The sequence below is a fragment of the Numenius arquata genome, chromosome 11, assembly GCF_964106895.1.
Source record: "Numenius arquata chromosome 11, bNumArq3.hap1.1, whole genome shotgun sequence".
In the NCBI taxonomy this organism is placed as follows: Eukaryota; Metazoa; Chordata; class Aves; order Charadriiformes; family Scolopacidae; genus Numenius; species Numenius arquata.
Genome location: NC_133586.1, coordinates 33,010,551 through 33,028,443, shown reverse-complemented (window position 1 = coordinate 33,028,443; position 17,893 = coordinate 33,010,551). Strand labels below are relative to the sequence as shown.

The window sequence follows — 17,893 nt, the reverse complement described above, 5'->3', positions numbered from 1 at the left end:
AACAAAACAAAACACAAAAGAGGTTGGATTTCAGGTAGTATCCTATTTTATCAACAGAACACCAATATAGCTTTGGAAGGTTACTGTAACTACAATACTTACAGTAAAACTTGTAAAACAGATCGGATTGTCAAACATTATGATTTCTGATTCTCAAAAGTTTTCTTGAATTGTGTCTGTGCCAGTTATGCATGTCTGAGTGTGTCTTCAGAGACCAGCCAGAAGTGACTGTGAATCAAGAAAGGATACTCACCCTCCCTGAAAGTGTCAATCATTTACTGCTTTTTGAAGAGCAATTATCTCACTTGTCTAAAACCATGTTAACTTGGAGTTGGTGAAGCCACATCTAACACAGCATACCTTTAAATTATGCCTAAACACCAGTTCAGAAGTTGTGCTTTTTGTGTAAGAATATTATTGCACAGTGTTATTTCAGATTTGACAAGGATGTTCAGCCTAGATATGTCTTCTACCAAACGGTAAACGTTGCTTCAGTAAAGGACAGGTTCCGTGAGCCAGTCAGCAGGTCTTTTCTTGTGTGACACTGAAGCTCCAATTACACTGTTCAACCAAATTTTTGGTTTCTTCTTTATTCCAGATTTCTACTTCTTCTGGTGTAGTCTACAAAAGGACCAGCAAAAGGATTGCTTAAGGCTGTAAAGCTAGCCTCTCCCAGTGCACTGAAAAACAAACAATACAAATAAATAAAATAGAATGCTGATTGTCTTTTCCTTTCTTTCTTTGCATTACAAACATGAACAATTGTTTTTCAGAGTAATGTTATCCTCAACATTAATGCTTGCCCCATTCCTAAAGATCCAACAAATACTCAGAAAATCAGAAGATGCAACAAAGCATTTAATGATGGTGTCCAGTCTAAGTATTTCTTGATATGATACATACTTGGCATATTCAGATATTGTCTACCATCTAAACAGCAGCTCCATTCAGCTTCTGTCTAAAGAATAGGACAACACTGCCCAAAGTGTACATCAAAATGAAAGTCTTTTGCCCTATTGCTGGTTGGAGGGCAGAAATTTAGGAGCTTGAAAACAAGAGAAAGTCAGTTTATCACTGATTTTAAAAAAAAAAAAAAAAAGTTCTCATTCTCATCAATATCTGCTCTTGACCCAAGTTCTTAGGAGACGTTTAAGGTTTTACAGACAGACTCCAGGAGGAAAACATGGAGGAGTCTTTTTTTTCTCAGTGCTGTCCGGTTATTTACATGGAGTGCACATGAAAACCTGTTTTCTTGAACACAGTAGGGATTAAATATAACAGGTTTTGGATTCACTGTTCCAAATCACTTCTGGCCAATACATGGTCCACAAGGTTTTCCCTTTTCAGACTCCTTTTTCCAGCTATCTTACCTTCTGGATCCATTTAGCTGCTTGCCCTCACAAGCTAATCAGTAACTACCTGTTGCATGTGTCTTGTGTACACAAAAGTTCATATTTTGATGGGCCTGTGTACATGACTGATAATTCCCAGTCATTTCAGGTATCTTGTATTAAAAAAAGGCCTTTAATGCCTTTTTATATTTTTCATCAATAGAGATTACTGAGCTTTCCAGCTGCAACAAGGCTTCATCCAGATACCATCATTTTACCAAAACAGGCTGCATGTGTCCTAATTTCAACTGAGAAAGTTAATTTTTCTTTCTAGTGATTGCTGTGAAGGGAATGTCAATTAATACCTATTGGGTTTAGTTGTTGCTAAGTGATGTTTACGCTATTCAAGGAGGTTTTTTTCAGCTTCCTGTAGAAGCATAGATGGAATGATGGAATAGCCAATGAAATATTCCATACCATAGGCATGCTTAGTATATAAAGGTGTGGTACCCAGGGGGGTGGGAATCCACGATCACTGCTTGGGACAGCGCTAATTCACCAAACACTGAGAGGGACCCCGGTCATTATTAGTTATTTTTTCTTTTCTGTTATTATTTCTATTAAACTGTCTTTATCTCAACCCAAAAGGTTTTTTTTTTCCCCTCCCTTTCAGTTTTTTTTTTTTTTTCCTTCCCTCTTCCCCCCAACCCTTCAGCAGGGTGTTGGGGAGAGAGGAGGTGAGCAAGCAGCTGCACAATTCTAGTTTGCTGGCTGGGGTCAATCCACAACAACATCTTATGAGCAGTTGTTATTCAGTATATTACTTATTCTGTTTCTAAGGCAAAGCATAATGCTGAACTCCAATTAATTAAACACAAGTCAAATATGAAACCTGTTCAGTTTTGAGACATTCTTTTGGTACTTGCAACAAACAGATCTACTTAACAGAATTTTGTTGAAATTCAGCCTCTTCAGTTATATGAGGTCATATTAAAAAGGAATAATGGATCTCTTCAGGCTTACTTCTCATTTGAGTTCAAGTCAGCTAGTACATTCCTCTGCAAATAATAATGTGACATCTTAGAACATTTGGATTTAGAATGTGCCCAGCATATTCAACACTTAACCAACTACACAAAATGACCTGTAGAGTTAGGCACAGATGGACACTGGGCAAGTGTTACATTAAGCTAAAGCTCATACTAGAATTAAGGGATGGTGATGTTTTGTCTAAACTATTCACAGCCATAAGAACCTGCTCTTAAGGAGATGACACCAATACCTGATGATTCCCTGCTTTGAAAACAAAATGGAACCAGCCACCACTAATTCCAGTTCTAGAAGCAACTACACTTAATGTTGGCCAACCAGCACATTTTTTCACATTCTGCATGTCATCAAGTAACTCCCCATTATACAGACAACAATGCTTTGAGAGGAAAGGTGGGATCTAGAAAGCTCTCTAGAAAGCATGTAGGGGCCTTTTCAACTGGAGGACATTCTTTAGGCTTGTCTTGAAATGGCAGTAAAGAGAGCAAAATAAACACCCCTCAAAAAAACCCAAAACAAACTCTCTAAGGATCCACCAGTGTTTGGCCCACACTTCTAGGATCTAGACTTCTCAGTAAAAAATAGCACTAAGCTAAATTTTATTAAGCAACACCTGTACACTTTGATCAGTATAATCAACTCACAAGTAAAGAGCATTATACCAACTTTAAATTGTTCACTCCAGTCTGTAAAACCAGCTAAAACAAAAGGATCAAACAGTGGCTTTGACAACAGCTCTCTCACAAATAGGGAGATGGTAGTAGCTTCCCCCTTTCCTGTTTAGGAAAGCAGCAAGCTGCAGCTCCAAGATTTTTTTTTTTTTTTTGAAACAAGTTCATTTTAACCTTTGGTGCCTGATCAATATTAGCAGACTTTTTTCCACCTGTATCCTTGCTGCAGCTCTTGTCAGGACTTGGAGTTTTTTAATTTTAAATGTCAGCTTTCTCATTTGTTTGGTTACATCTGCAATGTCTTCCCATGCAAGGAGGTAACCAGTGCCATTCCCAGTTTTGTATTCCTAGCCACATTTCGCTGCATTTGCTTTTGCAGCAGCCTTCCTTACTTCAAAGTCTGCCAGGGAAGTACAAGTTAATCACTGTGTAAAAATTCTGATCTATGACCATCCTGCATCTGACAGCAAACAGCACATTTGGTGGGAAGTTTTGCATCCATTTGCTTAAAAACTACCTCAGCTTTGCACGTACCTCTGCAGCTCCCTCCAACAGCAATTGTGGCAGTCTTCAGAAAAGTATCTTTAGGTGAGCTGAACTCTTCTATGTTTGCTCTCCCTGAGGAGGTGTGTTTTCACAAAAGAAAATAAAAAACCTACAGTCACATGAAAAAGTATTTATCTAGAAATTCAATGTGTGAAATTGCCACCAACATTTAAAGCATTCTGGAAAGAACTGTCAATTGAAGCAGTATTGGGCCAACTCAACTTCTCATAAATCTTTTCCCTTTCAGAGTCTGCTGCCAGATTTAATCTGCCCCAATTCCACCCATGATACAACGGCACAAACAGAACGTAGAAGTCAATGGATAATTCCTGTTTTGAAACTGCAGTCACCAGAACAAAGACTGAACATACAACTGCATTCTCCTATGCAGCCTTTCAACCTCCTCAGGTAACATGGCATCCGTGAGACACACCGGCCACGTAAGCTGGGACAATCTGTTCTTACATTATTATATGTCCCTACCTTGTCTCTGCACATTTTCTGCCTGTTTCTTCAGCCGTCTCCTCATCCCACTTTCCACTTCCTTATATACACCGACACTTTATAGGAATAGGGTGTTATTTCTTGGTCAGCGACCAAATTCCTGATCTGCCTAATCCTTCACAATTTATTATTCAGCAAGGCCTTTCCATCACATTTGTCCTACCCCTATTCTGTTCTGTAAATGGTATAGGCATATATTCTTTGCTAGCTCTTAAAAGCCAAGGAGAAACCACTCAAAAAACCCCAAAAAGCTACTTTAACTGTGTGCTTGTTTATTGGAAACTGTCACTGGGAACTTCCCAAATATTTTCACAGTTAAGCACAATGATGGTCCAGACCATAATACTGCACATGACACAAATTATAAGGGTGATACAAAAAAGAAAAACCACATAACAATACTGCCACATATATGTCATTCTTTAGGTCTGTCAAATGACATAATAAAAATACACTTAAGTCTTCTGAAAATAAAGGTTAATATAAATACAAAGCTAACAATAAAAGATTAACCAAGTTATCTAAAATTCTAAACTAATTTCTGAAGAGTACTGCCTCTTCAGTTACAGTTTGCTTTTTTTTTTTTAAATAAAACGAGAAGATTCCTCTAGCCTGCTGAATAGAAGAAATTACTAACTTGATACCAAAAGTTGAATTCTCAGAAGACAGTTACACAAACGCACATTAGCATGCAGGCTAGTTTTTTCCCCTCCAACTTAAAACACCCTTAAAAACAACTCTCTAAAAATATAACTTAAAACAGCATTGTGACACGTGACTTGAAACAATTGCCACAAGTCAGTAAAAGCATATTGCACATTACTTGTATTGCTGTCCTGAGAACCTTCAGAGAAAAGACAAACCAAGCGTATTGTCCTCAAACAAATTTACAATAGTGGTTGCATATATCAAAACTAAAGTTTCACCTTTGCCAAAGTCCATTTCTTGTAAATATCTACGTTAACAAAGAAAAAAGCCTATACACTTTTCTGAGCAATCATCCCTGGTTTCAGTTGAGAAAGAAACCTGTGGGTGTGTGACAGTAGGTGTATGTCTTATTGCAAAGCAGCAACACAACCTTTAATTTACCAGCTACATTTTCCAAAGAATGCTAAGATAGTATTTAAAAAACTAAAGTCAGCATTGTCTAGCACTACAATCAAACTCTGATTTCACAGCAACGCTAACCAGGTCCCTATCTGTGCCCCCATCAGTTCCTCTGTCCTGAGCCTGAGCTACTGCCACAAGTTGAGCCCTAAAGATGAAGTAACTGAAGACAGTGAACCTTTCAAGAGTTATTCCAAGAGGATTTCTTCAAGTAACATTAAATCCCTGATAAACCTCATGAACAGTTTTAATAACAATAATCTCCAGTTTCAAAAGCAGCAGCATTTAAAGATCTAAGAGATGATTTAAGGTTTTGGTTTTGTTTCTAAAATACTTGAAGGCAGAGTGATGTTCTGTTCAGCAGCATCACGTTTAGATTCCAAGAGAATTTTAAGTCAAAAATTATTTGATAGTCTTTTGGCCCATTTTTCTTTTTTTCCTTTTATCCTAAAGTTTTACTCCTAAACTCTCACTCCTGCTTACAGAAAACAGAAAGTGTCCTGCGCGTAGATTTCTGCATAAATGAAGTTCACATTTAACTGATAACAATTTCAGTACATTTAAGTAGAAGCTTCCAGTAGTATACGCTGCCAGTGTTCGAACGACACGTCACTGGGAGAGGAGAGCACTCTTTTCCAACAACATCCTCTGGGTACACTGCTACTTGGCCAGAAATTCAACAAACATTCCAGCTTGAAATAACTCTTCAACATAAGCTTTCAGCCAACTCTGACGAGTCACTAACTGAAGACTAGAAGGAAGTAATCTCTACAGGGATTCTATGCAGATGCCTTTCAAAGTGACAAGGAGTGAGGTATATTAATGCATTTCTATTTCTCTCTCTCATTAAGAGCCAAAGGTACAACCCTTGGCAGAAAGGCACCCAGGTTCCAGTGATCAGTGGATCCAGATCAACATCATCTGAATGAGTGAGTCATAAGGATTCTGTTCCTTCGTCATTTTCATTCAGGTACACATCTTGTGTCTTGTCTCTTCTTCAGCTTCTATTCATATCACCTTTTTCTCCCATCAATATTTATCCATCAAAACACCCAGCTGCATACGAGTGATGACCACTGAAGTAGCTACTGCTGTAAGCCATGGAAATGCAGTGTCCAGGCTCTGTTCCTAATGCCACCTGCAGGGCAACGGGCATTTGGATGGGCAGAGCCTGGGCAGACGGCCGAAGACTGGCCTGAAGAGCTGCACAGGAGTGCAGCGAGCTGTCAGCACTCCCAGCAAGCAGACTGCTGGGCCTGTGGGTCTGCAAGGAGTCACGATAAGCAGAGCACAAATCTTGCACTGGCGACTGGAACTGGGAAAGCGTAGCAGAATGCTGGGCTAAAGGGTGATAACTAGATTGCTGGAAGAGAACTTGAGTAGTGGCTTGAAGGCTCAGGTTTGCCACCGCTTCCTGTTCTTGATGTTGAATTGTTACTTGCTTTTTTATGTTACTGGCTTCTTTGATGTCATTCTCATAATATCTGAAACAAATTATAAGTAAGATTTACCAAAGTTCACAGATCTTGCATATATTCCAAACTTTTCACCAGTCTTAACTTCTAAGTATCCTGCTGCAATCTTCACACACGAACAACAGCTTTATGGATAATTTTGCATCACAAGTATGTTTTTACTGATGGACTGGTTATCTTGGAACCTTAAGTCCACAACACAAAGACACTGTGATATAGCCTTTAATACAGAGTATTAAAGTGCAGAGCTGTGAGAAAACAAGGCAAATTCCTGTTAGATATTAGGAAGAAACATTTTCACACTTCTGATTATCATGAGAATGATGAAGCACTGGAACAAGTTGCCCAGAGAGGTTAGGAAGTCTCCATCTTGGAAATAGTCAAAACTTGACTAGAGAACATCCTAAGCAGCCTAATTTAAACTTCAGTTGGCCCTGCTTTAAGTAGGGATTCAGAAGGTCCACCATCACTCCCAACCTAAAGCATTCTATTAAACTTTATTTTCTATTAAGACTGTGGTCACGTACCAGACCCACATTGATGCATCACAGTCAACGTCCCTTACTGGTGGAAAAAACCAAAGAAACCAGTACAAGAAAACATAGTGAACACTAAATTGTGCACTCCATTCTGCATGGCAAATACTATTAAAATACAGTATTTAGTAAAGTGACCTGATTTTTCCCCTTTTATTCCTCTCCCCAAACTGAAGATGAAGATTACTGATGTAATACTGTACTATCTTAATTCTAACTAAACAATTACTAAAAGAGAAAAAAAAACCAAAAACCAAAACCAAACCAAAACCATTAACCTCTTCCTAAGAGCACAAACGGGTTGGTTTCTTTCTGATCTTACATGAGCATCATTTCAATGCATTGGGCAAGATGCTCCCAGGAATAACACGTTAGCAATTCAAGCTGTGTTGTCCAGGCAGGAGAAATCTGCATACAGATACGTGAGGCGCACACACAAGCTGCAGCAATCAGAGATGGACGAAAATAGAGGAAAGTGTGATCTACAAAAGAAAAAAACAAAACAATTATACTCTTACTAATGGCTGCCATGAGCCTATTATGTGTATACATGGCAAAATAGGGCAAAATTAAATTCACAACTTTGTTCCGTACATCTCAGACTAACTCATGATCAGAAAAGTCTCTCAAAACTGGATGCTTTCCTGAAGATCTCTGTACTGCTTGTTTGTAACTACTATCAAGGCTCCACTATGGTTTTGTTCATTTCAAAAAAAGCCAAGAAATAGACTGTGCTGAAATTTGTAGACTGGTCTCAACTGAACCGAAGTTAGGTATTGACAATTACACAGATATTTACATTAGTGTTGAACCTGGCTTATGAGGATGCTGCAATTCACTGCTTCTCACATGGGCAGATATTGGAAACTATGCTGCAAACCAGATCATTAAAAGCCCCGTCATTCTAAATATGTCATGTCTCACAGCACATGACCCTCTAAAAATCATTAAAAAAGATTCATACATGGAACTGCGTAATATCATGTCTGCAACTGACAGCAGTTCGCACTCTGGCAGATCAAAAAACAGACCCTATTTCTGACAGTCTCACCAATTAGTGTTCTAAGCTGAAGAAAATAATGATGTCATCTAGAGATTTCTGAAAAGAGACAGGAGGCTTATGTGTAAAGTAGGGAAACTGTACCATTTGCCATCTGAAATAACTGCAAAGAGAAACCATTCCACACATAGTTTTGTGCAATCCATATTATGACAAGTTTAAAGCTTTTATCTCTTTCAGATTTTTGCCTTTTGCCAAATGGAAGATCATTCTAGCATAAAACTAAGCCTCTTACCTTGCACTGAGAAATCAAGGAAATAATAGGCATATTTCTCCAGAAAATCTTTGATTTTGGTCAGCGAGGTGATCGGCCAGCCATTGTGAAGGTCATTCTCACCAATGGACACATAGAGGTAGTAGTCAATGTAGTGAGCTGGTGTTGGTAGACAGAGGTTCCAGTTGAAGTTTTCCAAAAGCAGCATTTCCATTCTAAGCACGTCTTTCTTGTTCAATACCACATTCACATTGCACGTGTATGCCAGGTTATTTAAGTGCTCCAACTTTGGAACTTTATCTTCTTTTTCTTCAAATTTACCTGCCAGAAGAGATGGTTTTCAGGTTTATCATTATGATTGAGTGTCTAAAAGCCAACAAAGAATACACCCCAAACCAGAAAGATGTTTTTTAAAGAAGGATGGGAAAGTACAGTGACACAAGTAGGAAAGAAGCTAACAGACTGGTCAACATATTCCTATATGCTTTTTATGGGTTTGTTTGTTTTTAATTGTTTGTATAGTATTGATGCCAAAACCAAGATTATAAACTCATTAGGATTACAGATAGTTTTTCTGACAATAACTAGAAGCAGTTTGCTGAAGGGCATTCAGTCAAATGTTAAGAAAGCAAGCAGTATGGGAAAAATATGGCAAAGAAAGATCTAATATTGAAGGAAAAGCTCCTTTGGGTATGGAAGCTAAATGCATACGCTACAGAAAGGAAGACATTAAAAACCTACAGGCAGCACCACCTTTGCCCTTGCTGCTTCAGAATTTCTCTTTGTTCCTTCTTTTGTCTTGAGGGGCCTCATTAGCTAAGGTCACTGAAAGGCTAGGAGAAGTACACTGTAACTAAGTGATTAACAGAAATAATTTCTAGGGGGTTAGGAGAGAGCATACATCTTCAGAGTCAAGATAGCTGAGCAAAGCTGCACCTTTATTTACCACCCTACTGAACCAGCAGCAGTCTCTAGAATGACTCAGTTTTCACTTACAGCTGCAAAATGCTGTCAATTTGTACAGAAAAACAGGATCTCATTCTATTCCCCTTCTTTCATAAAAGGCATCCAATATCAGATTTGATTCCCAGGATTAGAACTATCAATTATAAAGCAACAACATTACTTTGCTGAGAACTTAAGCAAGCAATTAAGTTTTCTTGAATTCACACTGTTGGTTTACCAAGCCAAAAATGACCTATCTACCAGCCATTCCTCCTTCAAGAGTTAGCAACAAACAATGGCAAGTGGTAAGTTTCCAGTACAGCTTAAAGAACGTCCCTGCTGCAAAATACAAACCCAGAGGTACTTAAAAGTACTCTGTAGTTATTTTTCTCTTTGTTCTTGAGGGCATATATTCCACAATTGATTCTTGCTTCAGTTGCCCTTCCATTACCTCTGTAAGAATCCTCCTTTACCAATACAGACCAGTTGACAAGATATTAGCGTGTCATATGGCTTCAGAATATTCTCATCAAATCTAAAACCAATTAAAATGAATACTGCACTAGAAAATTATTTTAAAAGTAAGATCTTGCTATCCATTTAGGATAGCAATTCCATCCCAAGTGTCTCCAGTGTATTAAAAACCTGACAACTTTTGGTACATTAGCAGTTTAAGTATCTTTTTAACACATTTAAAAATGGATTTTCCATCTTTGAGCGTGTTCAGGTATCATGGATATGAAATGCATTAAAAGTGTAACACAGCAGCCACCTCACCATAAAAGAGCATAACAAGGAAAAACAAAATTAATCCGTCATATGAAGTAGAACAGGAAAGGATTGAGAGCATGCTGTCACTGAAAAAGCCCTTTAAAATTCAGGAGTCTGCATACATGTTCATGAATCTCCTTGTCACCTGAATTTTGAACTGTTTAAGAAAAATGAAATTTGAGAGAAAAGTTAACCCTTTGTTTTTCCCCCACAAGGTGATGTCACAGCCTGATACAGAAATTTAAAGAATATGCTAATAGAAGTAGAACTCGCTGCTTTACCAGAAAACTAAGGACAAGATCTGTCATTCTGGCATTTGCAAGTTCTAGTTCCTTCTTTCTTCCCATTCAACCTTGGAAATTTCAAAAGGTCAGACTACAGTCTAGAGAGCAGACTACCAGCAGAGTAGTGTTGGGAAGGTATCATACCAACATAGGGCAAAGCTTTTTGACAACTTTCTGTTGTGTTCTGAGCTCTGGTTACTGATAAAACCATTTAGTTGTCACTATTGCTCTCAAAAATAGTTTTGTTTTGACGTAACACAATCATAAGCCTTTAAGAAGTATACGGATGCCACAATTTTTTATACAAGGAAGCCTACTGAGGTCAATAGGATTAATAAAATAAGATGAACATGTAACGTAGGTTTACATTCGTGACCAACTTTTTTGTAAAATTTAAATAGATAGGGGCAGCATAGGACATTTTTAAGAGTGTGCAGTATTACTGTAATTAAAAATGCAAAGATTTTCCAAGTTACTTTATGTCATGTTCTGTCCCACTCCGAGTTCTACAATCAGATGCTTCCCCAGAAAATAAAGCAGGTGCTTTTTATGTTAGATATTCACACTTTTGTTTCGATGAATGAAAGCCAGAGTAAGTCCTATTGTCAAGGGGAACAGGCTTCAGTTATGAAGAGTGCATTTTATTAGTACCTTTTTCACATTATCAAAACAGTCTATCAATCCATGCAAGCTTTTCAGTAGGAAACTAAAGGTCTCTGAGGAGCATCACTGATATCATTGACCCTGAAGAACCAACTCATCCACTGCAGGAGGCACAAGTCACTACATACACCTTGCTACACAGCAGCAGTTCAGATTGATTACTGGCGGTAGGGTAGATGATCTTCCCAGGGTTTTGCATGGGTAGCAAAACAAAAGCAGGACATGCAGGCAGTTTGTTTTATTACACTTTCAGAGTCCTTGAGAAGACCAAGGAACAAAAAGGACTGCCAATTTAAAGTGCAAGTACTTTTTGTCCCATAAACAATTAAAATAAATCCAAAAGGAGGATAAACCAGTCAAGCCCATCTAGCCCAGCATAAAGACAAGACCTACAGCTGCTTACACAGCTGAAGGGCTACTTTTCTTTCTTCCTACATTGTTGCAGAAGGTGGTACAACAAACTTCTGAGACTCCCATGCTACCTCCAGATACAAACATAGCTTCTTACCATCCTCTAAGCAAGGCAAGAAAGAGATGGGCTGCTTTAGAGATAGCCTGCTTAATTCCTTTTTCTGCAGTGTCTTACAAAGTGAGCAGTCAGGGATTTTTCATCTGTCTGTACAATACCTAGCACACATCCAAGCCACTTAGCTCCAGGCACCCGGGTTTTTAATGCCTTACTATAGTAAAGATTAATTATTAAAGAAAATATTGTATACATGTTACAGCAGCAGGGAAATATTGAAAAAAAGAAATTAAGACTACAGACTAAGTTTTACACTAATATATATTTTGGACTTATACCCACTATTATCTTTTATTGAAAATAAGTAGCTCAGCTGTCTTTGTCAGAACAGTTACCTGCTCATGGAAGCGGGACAATAAATGGAGAATGGATCACAAAGCACAGTCCAACAGAAAAGCTGCCTGACATCTGATAACAGCTCCATGTAGACAATGGGGAATTAGGTGATAAAGGATTACCCATGCCCTAAACTCAGCCCATTTACCACAGACATCTTTTCTTGCTCTAATTTCTTTTACTGTCCTGAGTTAACTCAGCTGCTGAGAATCCACTGGCAGATTAAGGAGCTGTGCAAAATAAAGCCAGGAGAACCACAAGAAGTACCAAGTACCCTGTGAGTCAATGCAGCACTGCATGTGCTGAACAGGCAGCTGGCCTTGCTTGAAACAATACTCAAATTTAAAAACCTGTTGTTATGTCTCAATAGCAGCAGAACCCTCTTGAGAAAGAGGGGCCATAAGAACTAGAACTGCTGGAACATTCAATGCCGCTGAATGGCTGAGATGCTGCTTTTATCAGGTACTGAAGCACCTGCTGCTGAAGAGGGTTAGCTCTTCAGGGAAGAAAGGAACAGCTTTTAAGACCCAGCTAGGATTTTACAGCAGTAACTCAGAGAAGCAGTAGTTTAAGACTCAGTGCCCAGGTCCTCGCTCTCTCCCCAGAGTTCACTGCTCCTGTGGCTGGACCGTCTGAATGCATTGTGTCAGTGCATCTCATCTACTTTGGGACAGCTGGTTTGCACAGCTTTCAGCAGGCAATTTGAGCCAAGTAGCACTAAAGCAGATGGGATATCTTCAGACAATCTCTTTTTCCAACAGAGCACTTCGGGCTAGGGCACCTTAAAATATCACAATCATCTTCTGTAATAAATTGTCTGATGAAGATGCAGTTTAGAACATTACAACCTGATGATGCTCAACAGTGCTCCTCTACCAGGGCCTGCCTTCTCAGCTGCCAGGTGAGGTGAACCGAAAGTTCCTTAACTAACATTTCGCCTGAAGGGAGTTGAACTAAATCAATCCACTTACTGAAAGCATCAGCCAGCTGATTTCATCTGGAGAAAAATCAGAGCTTACTCAGAGCACTGAGATGCTTTGGGGGAAAAGGAAAGCAGTAAAATTTTCAGTCTGTTATCTGTTTGCAAAATGAGCATCCATCCATAGCTTGGTGCAGAGACAGCAATCCTGGCTTCTGTGCAGGTGTACTGGTAACTCCGCTGCTCTAGATCCAGCTGGCTTGCCTCAAGCCCACCAGTCCCAGCTGCCCAGCATTGCTCCTCACAAAAAGCCAGCATCTCCCTGACCTAACAGCAGTCAGCCTGAACAATCACTAGTCTGCTTCAAGCAAGGGACAGATGGATTGTCATGAACAATTAAAACCACTGGACTTCACTAATGATCTTGCAGCAGCAGGAACCTACAACCTTTTTGTATTACCACAGCTGGACCTCAAAAGGAGGTCCTGTCTTCTAATAGCATGGCCAAAACATCCATGTGGACCAGGTCTTTCTGTATTACAAAAACATGTTCAGTTTATGATTCTGATATAGACCATAAAGTGTCCCTTAATGCAAGTGAAAGAGGAAGACTATTCTAAATACATTCCTAAAGTAAATGACATCAATTTTTCCAGCAACTTTTCCTTCCCTCCCCCAATAACTTTCAGTTCACATCTAGATTACTGTGAAAATTTTACCCTTCTTTTTCAGAACTGATTCAGAGGAAATAATAACCATTGATAGCATTAGTAAACTTCAAAGCTTTTATAGCTGTTCTGAGGAGCTAAAGTTTCTGGCAGGAATTTCCAGGGACCTTCTCCAATTATCACACTGTGCATACATTGCACAGGAACACACATCTTCTGGCTAGTGAACAACGGGATGATTCGAGGGACACACACCCACATTCCTCTCAACTGCAGCAAGTCCTGAACATTACTTGGCTGCTTGTGCCATTTGTTTAGAACACTGTTGCCTTCTCACTCCTCATCAGTTTCACAATTATTGCTCAAGTGGGAAGCACTATCATCATCCAGTTTCCCTGTCAGGAGAATCTGATGAGCCAGTCAAAATTAATTTCTAGAGTGCAGCAAGAGAAATTAGCTCCAGCTAGCTAAAGGACATCTAGCCAAATCCTGTGACCTCCATCATGACAGCACGGCTGTTGTATGCTGTCAAACACAGGCGATGGCAAAGTTCATCAGTAAAGGAAGAAAGCGAGAGACAAGTTTTTGAGATCCTTCACATCCAAGATAGAAGCAATAAACTTCAAAGCTAAACACAAGTTTACAGCAATTTCTCTGGGCTTAAATATTGTCCTCAACTTGCATTTAGAAGTTTCTTGCTTCCATTTCAGAAGTTGTGTGTCTAAAAGCTTCTCTATTATGCACCTCCCACCCTCAAAAAACCCTACAGAGTAATTAGTGGAAATAAGTAATCTCGCCTCTAACTGTACCTCATCTCGCTTGTGGTCTGCAAGCTTCCTTGCTCTTTTCTAAGGAAGCAATCAGGAAGAAAACCCAGAGTTTCTCAAAATGTGTTCATAACAATTATCGAAACACAATCTGCATTAAACATCTTGATATGATGTAAACACCACAACTATTTTAAATAATTTTTGCTCTCTACAATAAAGGTATATAATTTTTTAGAAGTACAAGTGTCTTGCTACACAGCCTGAAGAGCACTTTTGCTGCAATCCTCTGCTGAAAAACTATGCAACTTCCTACAGTAATGCTTTGTGGGAAGTTCTCATGACTGCGTTTGCAGTAACAGGCAAGGGACTCGTTTTATTCTTCATTGCTACAATAAGAACTCTCAAATTGACTTCAGAGGTTGATACTTCTGACTTATTCAGAATCTTTTACTGCAAAACATTAAAAAAAATCATAGTACAAGTTTCCTTCCATTTTGTATAATTTTGAAAGTAACAAACTAAACACAAGAATTCCCATTTACTGTAAAGTGGATTTTCCTGACTTGACCTGCGTCATTTTGAACTACACATACCAAAAGGGAATATCCTTATTGAACGTTAGGATGGCCCAGACAGTAAACAACAGAGCTTACTGTAGTCCCAAAAGTCTCCAAACTGAGCCCTAGCATTTTTAACCTTATCTATACAAGTGAATTAGGCATTAATTTTGTGCAAAGCTGCTTTGGTTCAACTGTCAATGTTTTGTTTCTTCATGTTGGTAGAAAAGCTGCCTTTACAGTAATAGACCTTTACCCCTTCTTGTAAGGGATGGCTCAATTCCAGATCAGGATGTATACATGCTACTGCATTGCTCTAATCTTAATTTTAAAAAGGTTCTCACACTTATTTGCTCACTAGACTTAGGCTTGCTCTTTTAAGCAAATTGCCTTTTTTTTTTTTAAACAGGCAGAAGTTGCAAAACATTTCCCTCCAGTGTTATCAGTTTGTGAACTTCCTTTTGCTTCACAGTTGCATAGAGGTGGCCTAAAGTTGCATTTACATAAGGAAAATCTTTAAAGCTTTTTTGCCATTTTAAATCCTAGGAGCTACTAAAGTCAGCAGTCCAGCTCTCCCCATCTCATACAGTGAACCTCTGCCCAAGATCTTAGCAGTACACCAACACTCACAATTCATACAAAGTTCAAGGGTATCACTTTCATCCTATCTGCATAGCACTGGAAATGTGAACTATAGCTATAAATTCTTCCTCTAAATCCAAACAAAAAGTTATTAGAACTGTCGAAGCATCAATTTTATGCTGGGGAAAAAACTGAGGAGGAGTATACTTGAAATTGTCAGATTTATCTACAGAAAATCCTATTCTCTTTTCCTGAGGGTACCATTTATCCATGCACTTGGGAAGATAATCTAAAAAAAAAAAAAGTTAGCAATGCTGCAAGGCATCTTGTAGTTATGAGGTTACTCAAAAAAAGAAAAAGAGATGGTCTGAAAGCTGAAGGAGTACACCTCTGAGCAGGAATCAGTCTCCAGGCTACCTGAACCTGGTATTTCATTCAGTCTGATGTGTTTGAAATTAAGGGTACAATTTCATAACAATTTGCAAATCAGCCCTAGCTCCAACCCCCTCCATTGCACCAGCCTGAAGCTTGTCTGACACATCAGAAAAATACCGCTCTGGTAAATAAAGAAAACACTTCTGTCAGCTGGGATGGTTTTCTGACGATCTGCTGGTCTGAAGGAGCTCACAAAAGGTTCGGGTCAGCAGAACTGAAATACCTGAGAGTCACTTAAGCTGTCGTAAGACTGCACCTACAGCAACCATTTACATTCTTCTTTGTTCCGATTTTAACATTGGCCTTTTTTTCAACATGAACCTGTAACTGCTCCACAGAATTCACTCTCATCTCTGGAGTCAGACAGACAGCAATGCTTAGATACACTAAGTGTATGGGTTTTATATTATTTTGCCATTATCTCTGCAGATTAAGCTCTCGGAACACCACCAGCAAATAAAAGCAGTAGCGATCCCATGTCCTGAGGGGTAAACATACAGTATCACTTTCTTTCCTCAAGAGCTTCTGGCTCTCCATATTGTTTTTTACCTTAACCGATATGACCACTTGCACTTTTCAGCCGTTAATAGTAGAGTTTGCATAACTTTTGTTGTCCACAATAGCACATTGCTCTATATGGCTCCCAAAGGGCAGGATAATTTCTCTGTAACCTGGAAACAGAGCTGGTAAGTCTGCAAGGGTAGGCTGCAATTCCTTGAGGTGCTTTCCTCCACTTGCACAGCAAAGGCTGTAGAGAAGATTTCAAGAAACCAATGACAAATGTTCAAGGTCATTTGCTAAATGGATGCCCATACTGAAACTTTAGTATTACACAGCAATGCTGAGCTATTTGATAGGAGCCCAGAACAAGCAATATACATTCCAGCATCATCAACACATCCGTTAAGTGCCTCAAGAAGCAAATTTTCCTTTGGCCCCTGTATAAAAAACCCCTGTGATTTGCAAGGAACTGATTATGCCCAGTGATCACAGCAGAGGTACTGATTGTCCAAGGAAGGATCTCCAGGAGAGGCTGCATGTTACACAGATGTCATTCCTTGCTACCAACTCTTCCTTGGAACTAACCGCTCCCAGTCTTGTCACTTCCTTCCCACCCTGTCACCCCCGATCTTCACTGTCCCCTTCCACTGACCCAGCTGCAGTTGCCAGAACTTCCTCTGCACATTAACACCAGCATATAGATGTGTAGTACAAGCTATACAATTGAGCAGTTTATTAACAGACTGCTTTATGCCTTCACTTGGGACTTTATTAGGCCTTATCCTAAGTAGACGGAAGCTGTTAACACAGAGAAAACAGCACAATATATAAGGAAAACAACCATCTGCTCAGACAAAAAAAAAAAGCCTTAATAGATGGCATCCAACTTACTTGCCAGGAGAAGACAGGCAAATGAAATGACGTGCAGTTGCTTGACAGCGATATCATAGCGATCCATAAAGAGGTCCAATAAATAGATAGCGAGATGCCGGGCTGTAGGGCAGAGATTGCAACGGTTGCTGAAGACAGTCAAGAGATCAATGAAGTATCGGCGCATCCCAATCTGTGGTGAATGAGCCTTATACACAGGCAACTTCAGTTCCTATGGGGGGAAAAAAGAAGAAAAAAAAAGAGGAGGAAAGAGATGTACTGAAACAAATACCATTTCAGTGTCTGGAATCCAAACCAACACCCACCACCTGCTATGGCAAATGCTCAGCAGCTACAGCACTGTGACTGGCACAGAAATCAGGGCTGGATTACTGCATGTTTTGGCATTCAGTTAGCTTGTAATACTTTGGTCATCCACACACTTCCCTCACAAGCGTTAAACACATGGTCAAACATTGCAACCCAGGAACAACTTGCTGTTGCTTTTTACAGAACACCAAACTTCTTAGCCATGAAAATTGTTCCTGGCAGACTCCGTTTTAATTTTGTTC

General features: G+C 39.3%; 2 protein-coding genes across 7 annotated transcripts in view; one reads left to right on the top strand and one right to left on the bottom strand.

Moving 5' to 3' along the window:
- Positions 1–6,721, top strand: part of FABP6 (fatty acid binding protein 6) — a 46,367-nt gene extending 39,646 nt beyond the window's left edge. For 4 of the 6 annotated variants that reach the window (XM_074155839.1, XM_074155838.1, XM_074155836.1 and 1 more), the window contains one exon: positions 599–726. In XM_074155839.1, coding sequence (XP_074011940.1) covers positions 599–652 — 54 coding nt within the window. In that variant the 3' untranslated portion in view covers positions 653–726. Of the gene's footprint in view, positions 1–598; positions 727–3,845; positions 4,086–6,060 lie in introns of those variants that run through there. The other 2 variants (XM_074155833.1, XM_074155835.1) reach the window with 2 other exon arrangements.
- CCNJL (cyclin J like) lies at positions 32–17,547 on the bottom strand. The gene is made up of 5 exons (XM_074155832.1): positions 17,343–17,547; positions 8,516–8,815; positions 7,543–7,702; positions 3,587–6,693; positions 32–680 (listed from the first exon to the last, which is right to left on the bottom strand). The coding sequence occupies exons 1-4, from the start codon at positions 17,506–17,508 to the stop codon at positions 6,246–6,248; spliced, it is 1,074 nt and encodes a 357-aa protein (XP_074011933.1). The 5' UTR covers positions 17,509–17,547; the 3' UTR covers positions 32–680; positions 3,587–6,245.
- Positions 17,548–17,893: the final 346 nt, after the last annotated feature.